Raw genomic sequence first — 8,285 nt, 5'->3', positions numbered from 1 at the left:
GGGAGCCAGAAGCTATTATTATCTCTATTTTATAGATGAGGAAACTGAGGCAAACAGTGGTTAAATGAGTTGTCCAGGGTCAGTCACCTAGCTAGTAAGTATCTGAAATAAAATCTGAACTCAGGTTTTCTTTCTTTCTTTAGTCATTTAGTAACTTATTTCCTGAGTAATTTTAGGATTTCGCACTCTATCCAGTATTCTACCTTGATACACTAAGGAAGGGACTTTAGAGGCCACCTACGCCAATCACTTCATTTTATAGGACTTTAGTTCCAGCAAGGCTAAACTGCCTAAGCTCACAGAAACACAGTAAAGATGTAGTAAAGATAGAATTCAAAACCAGGTTCCCTGATTTCAAAATCCATACTCTTCCCAATGTATAAGTGCTCACAAAAGCCCCATGAAATACATTTACTCAGAAAACTATGGTAATTACTGTGAGTCAGAAGTATTTTGGATTCAGGTACTCAAATCCAAATAATAAAGAGGTGAAAAGACAGCAGAATTGTATAATTTTAATGACCAAGTTTGGTTGAAAAGAAGAGTTGAGAAAATTCAGCTCTCTGCTTCTCTTTGCAGAAGTTGGGAAAGAGGAACACAGCAGGTGATTAATAAATGTTTATTGTTTATTGATTGATTGCATCATGTACAGATACTGTCAGACTCAATTTATGGCTTGATGGGTCTTTCTTTTCTTTTTTTTTTTTTTAAAACCCTTACCTTCCATCTTGGAGTCAATACTGTGTATTGGCTCCAAGGCAGAAGAGTGGTAAGGGTAGGCAATGGGGGCCAAGTGACTTGCCCAGGGTCACGTAGCTGGGAAGTGTCTGAGGCCAGATTTGAACCCAGGACCTCCTGTCTCTAGGCCTGGCTCTCAGTCCACTGAGCTACCTACCCAGCTGCCTCTTGGATCTTTCTTTTCTAAAACCTTTCTTACAAAGGGTTAGATTGATAGGAAAAGGAGAGAGGGAAGGGAAATCAAGATGATGCAACACCTAAGTTTTCTGTTTTGTTTTAAAGAAATAGCATTGGACTTGTAACCAATAATGGTCTGGGATTGAGTTTTCCTTCCTTCTAACCCTTACTATTATAGTGAGGCCAGCCAAGTCACTTATCCCTGAAGCTTAATTTCCTTACCTACAAAATGGAAAGAAGCAATGTGGCCCATAGAATAGACAGCTACCTTTGGAGGGGGGAAGGTTTGAGTTCAAGTCCAACTTCTGACCCACACAAGCTCTGTTGTGTGACCCTGAATACATCACATGACTTCTCAGTGGTCCCCAAGCAACTGTCTCAGAATATCAGATACAGAATAGTTAATGTTTTGCTTTGATAGAAGCAAACATTACTTCAGTGAGATCTTAGGTCCAGCAAACAACAAAAACAGGCACCATTAGCATCTGCTTTATCGGGCCGAAGGAGAAAGTTGGTGTAAAGTGCATGCTTCCTCGGTGGTGGTGATCGAATCAGGCCATGTATTAACGCTATTATAAAAATAAAGCAACCGCCCAGCAGGCTCCAAAGTATCTAATCAATGCCAACTATTGGCTTCAACTTTCCAGTGGACAGAAGAGTAATCTTTCCCCCTGAAGGATGCTCCCTAGCTAATGAAGGACAGCCAAAGCATTATGGGGGCAGTTCCTGCACGAGGCTGAAAATGCACAGATGAGGAATAAGAGCACTTTCTGGGCTTACTTACTGGAGATAAGGCATCAGCACCAGACAGGATCGCAGGAGGGGTCTCTTTTTCATTATCCTTCGGGAGAAGATGCTTTGCTGGTAGTTATCCTTGATGTTCAGAATGTACTGGTGATGCAACATCGAGAAGCGGACCTCCCTCAGTCCCCGGAAGCTGGTCTCTTCTATCAGTCGAATGACAGACTGTTGAACGATAGACTGTTCAATTAGAAAACAAAATGGACCAGAGGAAAACAAATTAATAAACAGTCAAAAGAAAGCAAAGCCAAACACCCACGTCACCAGCTCACGGTCAATGCCACATGCTGCCAATGTCGCAGCATTTAGAAAAGAAGAGAGGAACACAGACCTGGCGGCTTAGTGAGAGGAGGGACGTCAAAGCCCACCATTTGACAGATGAGGAAATGGAGATGTAGAGAGTTGATCCTATAGCTAATAAGTAGCAGAATTTGAACTTGGGTCCTCTCACTCCAAATCTAGCCTACTTTCTACTCTACCACACTTCCACTGCTCCAACTCCTTCTGTGGAGCAGTGATCTCCTTAAAGTGGCTGTTCCCTTCAGTGAGGCAGGTTTCCACTCACCCACGATATCTTCCAAAAAAAGCAATGTTAATGCCAAATGATTTCTACTGTGTGTAAAGCGGGCACAGACCAGACAGAGAGAGAGTCTAACGTCCTCTGTCCAAAAGTGGCAGGGCTTCCCTTCCACGACAATACCGTCCCAGATGTTAGGACACACCAAGAGGCTCAGGAATGATCAGAGAACCACAGGTAACCGCTAGCTGCTTAGCCTGCTCTTAAGCGGTGACCGTCAGCGTGAGTCTCTTTGTTTAGGCTTCTTGGGNCTTCCTCTCTCTCTCTTTCTCCCTTTCTCTCCCCCCCTTCCTTTCTTCCTCTCTCTCTCTCTGTCTTTCTCTCTCTTCCTTTCTCCTGCCCCCCTTTCCTTTCTTCCTTTCTCTCTCTCTCCCCTAACCTTCACTTAGAGCAAAGAGAAGCAGTGTGGCATTAATGGAAACAGAGCCTGTCCTGGAGCCAGGAAGATCTGAGTTCAAGACCTATCTCTTTCACAAACAGGCTTAGGTGAACCTGCAAATCACTTCGCCCTTCCTTATTGCTGGCCATTCCCTGGGACAGCAAGTTTCGTAAAAAGGGCCTGGCCTAGACTGGTACAGCGAGTTTCTCTGTCCACAAGTTCCCGAGACCCATGAAACCCCAGACCCATCCCTAATTCTCCACTCGGGAAGCATCTCTCCCCTCCCAAAAGCTTCCCCGAGAACAGGAATTGTTTTGTCTTTGTACCACTAATGCCTGGCCTATAAGAGAGCGAATAAATGTCTGGTGGATAGAAATTAATAGATAATCTTCCTGAATTGCGGTCTGAAAATGTCATCACCTCCCGGCCAGCCTCAGAAGAAGAATCTCCAGACTTTGCCAGCTGGGTGTTTGAACTCCACACAGTCAAATGCCAGGCTCGTACCTGAATCCTTGCTGGCTTGGTAGAACTGGCCACACGGGTATAACTTCTGAGGGCCGCGGGGTCACTGGGATGCCACAGGAAGGCACCAGACAAGGGCTTTTGTGGGGCAATTGACCCACAACAAAGCAGAGTTTCTCTAACGACACTTCCCTGCCCTTTGCATTCTGTTGACAACAGAGCGGTGCCCGGACGATGCTAGATGCCCCAAAAGAAACTTCCGGATGGAATCGACCTCCATCTTTACCTCTGGGAAGTCGGTCTGATTACCATGAACGAGCTGACCTCAACCTGGAGCCAGGTGACAGCTGCTTCTTCCAAAAACCTCCAATTCACTTATTGATGAAAATTAAAAAAGGAAAAAAAAACACAAACGAGAAAAGGGAACGAAGGAGTAATTGCTGTTGATTCGCGTGATAGCTCTACACAAGGCCAAGGAACTTCTCTGGATGTGTCGACATAGAAGCCAATTAGTTTTATTTCATATGTAAATAGCTGTACAAAGAGGTACAAATAATAAATTCATTGGAGTGCATTATTCTCCAGCACCAGGCGGGCCCATTTGGAAAGTCACTTCATGCACATCTTGCTTACAGAAGCTCCCTCTTCTCTTCTCTTTCTTTCTCTCCAGCAAGGGATTTTTAAAAATAAATTCAAACCCATCCAGCTGTATATATTCAAGAAATACCGAAAAGTCACAAGGCCCAGCGAGTGAGTTTCAGCTGTTCGCTCCTCTCCAGTGTTATCAATAACACATAATGAGTTAGCTCATACATTGCCACAGCTGTGCAGACCACAGAGCTAACTTGTTTAATTTAACGATTTGGGCAAAGCAGAAGTACTGGCAGGAGTCTGTGGGAGGGGAGGTGGTGGGTGGTGGAAGGAGGATAAACAGGCCTATAGGTTATAGACTAATAGAACAGTAAATGCCCCAAAAGCCTTAAAAAAAATGATCATCACCCTCATTCGCAATCAAGCAATAAACATGAATTAAGTACCTACTATGTGCTAGGCACTGTGTTATAGACTAACAGAACAGTAAATGCCCTGAAAGCCTTAAAAAAATGATCACCACCCTCATTGGCAATCAATCAAGCAATAGACATGAATTAAGTACCTACTATGTGCTAGGCACTGCGTTATAGACTAATAGAAAAGTAAATGCCCTGAAAGCCTTAAAAAAAAATGATCGCCACCCTCATTCGCAATCAATCAAGCAATAAATATTAATTAAGTACCTACTATGTGCTAGGGCTGGGCTAATAAATTAGCCCCGAGATACGAAAGGGAGGCAAAAGGCAGCCCCTGACCTTGAGCAATGGGAGAGACAATCGGCAAACACACATGTACAAAGCAAGCTCTCTATGGGATAAATAGGAAATAATTAACAGAAGGAAGGGACTGGAAGGCTTCCTGAAGAAGGTGGGATCCGGTGGAGGCTTAACATTTCTCCTCTCTGCCTGTGAAGTCATCTGATAGTGCTGTCACATGAGCGAGACTTGTAGAAACAACCCAAGTGAGTGAAATTGCACAGAAACCGAGAATCTGACAACACTGAGCTTAATCCTCAAGCAAGTCCAACTCCCTCTTTTGTCAACAATGGCTGGCTCGGCTTCCAAAGGAAGAAAAGAACCCTGGTCTGCTTTATTAACTGAAGCTAGGTGTTTCCCTTTCTTCGTGCCACACGTGGCCCCGTCAGGAGACCTCCAGAGAAGAGGTGGGAAGCTGCCCCTTTGGCCGAGTGGTCCCAACTTCCAGAACATTCCGGCTCCCTCGAAATCCGAGGGCAGGGCAAACGGGGGCCGATCTGAAAAGCACATTAGCACAGCCTCCACCAACAATCCCAATTATCCACAACAATACTCGCATGATTAGTGTGGGGCTTTTCAAAACTGCTGAGTTCTGCCATCAAACTATTCCCTCCCACTGACAACCAGCCTCAGACTGTCAGAGAATCCCTTCTCTCAGTCCCCAAACAAAACATTCGGTTGTTTTTTTTTTCCAAGAGCGCTCGGTCCCAATCTGGAAAAACTCCAAGGCCTAGCCTGGGTTCAAAAGGAAGTCTCAGCACTGGATCTGCAGAGGTTTGGACCCGGGACTGGAGTCCAGCTGATGTTGGCATTAAAAGTCTGCAGATGTACAAAAGCTGTGTAAGAAAGCCCGTGGCAAACACTCCGATCTCATCAGTCGGGCTCAAAGCCAAATTGGAAAAAAGGGACCAGGAAAAACCATTCTGTTTAAGACAAACCAGTTAAATCAGCAGGCGCTAAATTGTTGCGGAGAACGTGCTCATAGAATCATAGAATCAAAGCCCTGGAAAGGACTTTAGGCAGCCATCCAGTACCACCTTGTCGTTTGATTTTATACTCGGGAATAAAATTAACGCGCCGCATGCCTTTTGGGGTTAAATAATATCTGAAAGGGCAAACCCACTGGGAAAATGAGAGGGTAAGAAATTCCATCGGCATAATCTGAACGGGGTCATTTTTCCGCAACAGGAGTGTTTGGCCTCCATCCTCCTCTCTGCCAGGGGCCCGGAATGATGAACTTTCTTGAAACGGCACACAATGAAGATATTATGGATACCGAGAGTGTGGTAGCCAGTTACCATGCTACATCAACAAGTGACATAAACAGCCACCACCCATTGGTTACCCTCGCAGCTGACTCCTGCTTGGCCCTTCCCCAGTCAGCAGACAAAGTGCTGAGAAGGGCTGCTTCCTGGTTGTATGCAATCTGCATAGATAGACGAGCTTTACAAGCCTGACCACAAGAGATTAATAAGCTTTAGCCAAATAATGTGGTAACCATGTGAACTGGGCTGCTCCAGCTTGTTTGCGAATCTCTCGGCAATGCCGTTATCTGCATCTTGTTGCTAGGAAACCCAACATCGCTTGGGAATACAAGGGAAACCAGGTTGCATTGACCATAGGTCAATCCCGGAGAAGATTCATTTTGGAAGCCAACTTCCCCCTCTGAAGACTTGGGATGCTTCAACTTGGGAACTCTAGGCAAGATCCATCCATTCATTCATGAGTAATAAGCCATTTTTATGACTATCGATGCTGCCATCGAGGGGAAGGGCTATTCATGATGATGATGATGATGATGATGATGATGATGATGATGAAAAATACCCACATTGTGCCTAGGAAGCACACTTGGGTTTTTTTTCCTTTGGTCAGGATATGGGATCAGTGCAGGGAACTCCCCTAATAGGAAACCTTCCTTTGAACACCAGCACCTGCTCAACAACTTAGAGGGTTAGAGAGCTGCCTGGGGTATTGTGACTTGTCCAAGTCACATAACTGGAATAGGTCTGCTTGGCTCTCAGGTCTGTCTCTCTGTCTGTCTATCCATCCATCCATCCATCCATCTATCCATCTGTCCACCTGTCTATCCATCCATTCATCCATCTATTCATCTATCCATCTGTCCACCTGTCTATCTATCTACCATCTGTCTATCTATCCATTCATCCATCTATTTATCTATCCATCCATCTAGCTATCTGTCCATCTGTCCATCCATTCATCCATCTATTCATCTTTCCATCTATCTGTCCATCTGTCCACCTGTCTATCTATCTACCATCTATCTCATCCATCCATCTATCTATCCATTCATCCATCTATTTATCCATTTAGCTATCTGTCCATCCATTCATCCATCTATTTATCTATCCATCCATCTAGCTATCTGTCTATCTTATCTGTCTATCCATCTGTCCATCTACCTAGCTCTATAGATATATACATACTATATATACACACACACACATACTGATATGTACACAAACAGCGACCTAAAGACATCCGTACAGATCCAGGATGTCTGTTGCCCAAGTCTATAATACACATAATCCCCATTAAGACTCTTCTAAAAAGCCAGCACCTCCTGAGCCAGCTTTGTAAGGAACTCCGTCTGAGCTGCTCAAAGGTCGGCTTCTGTACTTTAGCCCGGAACAGCCTTTAAGAAAGAATACACCATACAGTGACTCGCTGACCTCGGGCTAGTTCCTGCCTTTTTCTGGGATCAAACTGCTTTTCTTCCTCTCTTTCACTTGACTCAGGGTAAGAGAATGTAATATGTTCAACAATGACCTTGAGAAGTTTCTTCCTGGCCAGTCTAAATAGAAACTCGGCGTCCTCGGATGCTCAAAGCACTCACCAGCCTGGAAATGTGCTTCGCCAGGGTGATGGGGAAAGGTCACTGCCTCATGTGCCAATCGGGAGATGGAAGGATTACAGAGGCTTGGAGGGTTGGGTTGGATTTTTTTTTTTTTAATTAATCACTCTAGTCACACCAATTCAGGAACTGCTAGCTCATGTGGACCCTGGTTGAATGTGGAAAGAACATAGTTGTTTGCTGCAGAGAGCTTTAAAAAAAAAACAACCTCAAAAGGAAGTGATTTTTCCCACCTTATTACCGCTTTCTTCACAGAAAAAGAAACATGATTGCTTTTTCAAATCCTAAGATCCCCAGGAAAATCCTGATTAGACCAACAAAGGGAACCATAACACGATATACTTAGGAGAGGATGAATTTCTGTTTAGCAAAGCTCTAGCTTCTGTCACAGCCTTACTTCCATCTCAAGGTGGCTTCATGGGAAACCCTGGGGGGCTTTATTTGTTGCTGCATTTTTTGTTTAAAGACACAAAGTGCCACCTCTTAATCTTAAGATCAATGATGAGTAATGATGACATGCTAATTGCAGCAGTGACTTCATCACCCTTCATTTAGTCTCTTGGGTACTCTACACCTCATCACTCCCTCGGCCTCTCTGCAAGGTGGGGCCTTGAACTCCAAACCCTGCCTTTCAGGAGGGAGCTCATTTCTCACCTGGAAGCACCAGGTCAGGACTTCTCCACCAGGGCCCCACACTGGCTACCTTACTCTCCCCCTCCTCCGCCCTTTAGATTGTGAGCTCCTTGAAGGCAAAGATTATCTCCTGGCCCCACCACCCACCCACCATATTTGTACTCCCAAATTTGTAAAGCTAGTACCTGGCATATATATATATATATATATATATATATATATATATATATTTTTTTTTTTATCCTGGGACTCCATTCTAGGAGCATAGGGCCACAACCAGTAGGCAATGGG

General features: G+C 44.5%; 1 protein-coding gene across 1 annotated transcript in view; it reads right to left on the bottom strand.

The window, feature by feature from the left end:
* Positions 1-863: 863 nt before the first annotated feature.
* LOC123242037 (TCDD inducible poly(ADP-ribose) polymerase) overlaps positions 864-8,285 on the bottom strand; it is a 13,846-nt gene continuing 6,424 nt past the window's right edge. Inside the window, exon 3 of the mRNA XM_044669531.1 lies at positions 864-1,896. Within this exon, the coding sequence (XP_044525466.1) occupies positions 1,696-1,896 (201 nt within the window). The 3' untranslated portion in view covers positions 864-1,695. The remainder of the gene's footprint in view (positions 1,897-8,285) is intronic.

This window comes from Gracilinanus agilis, chromosome 3 (assembly GCF_016433145.1).
Source record: "Gracilinanus agilis isolate LMUSP501 chromosome 3, AgileGrace, whole genome shotgun sequence".
Classification (NCBI taxonomy): Eukaryota; Metazoa; Chordata; class Mammalia; order Didelphimorphia; family Didelphidae; genus Gracilinanus; species Gracilinanus agilis.
This window is presented reverse-complemented; position numbering and strand designations above follow the sequence as displayed.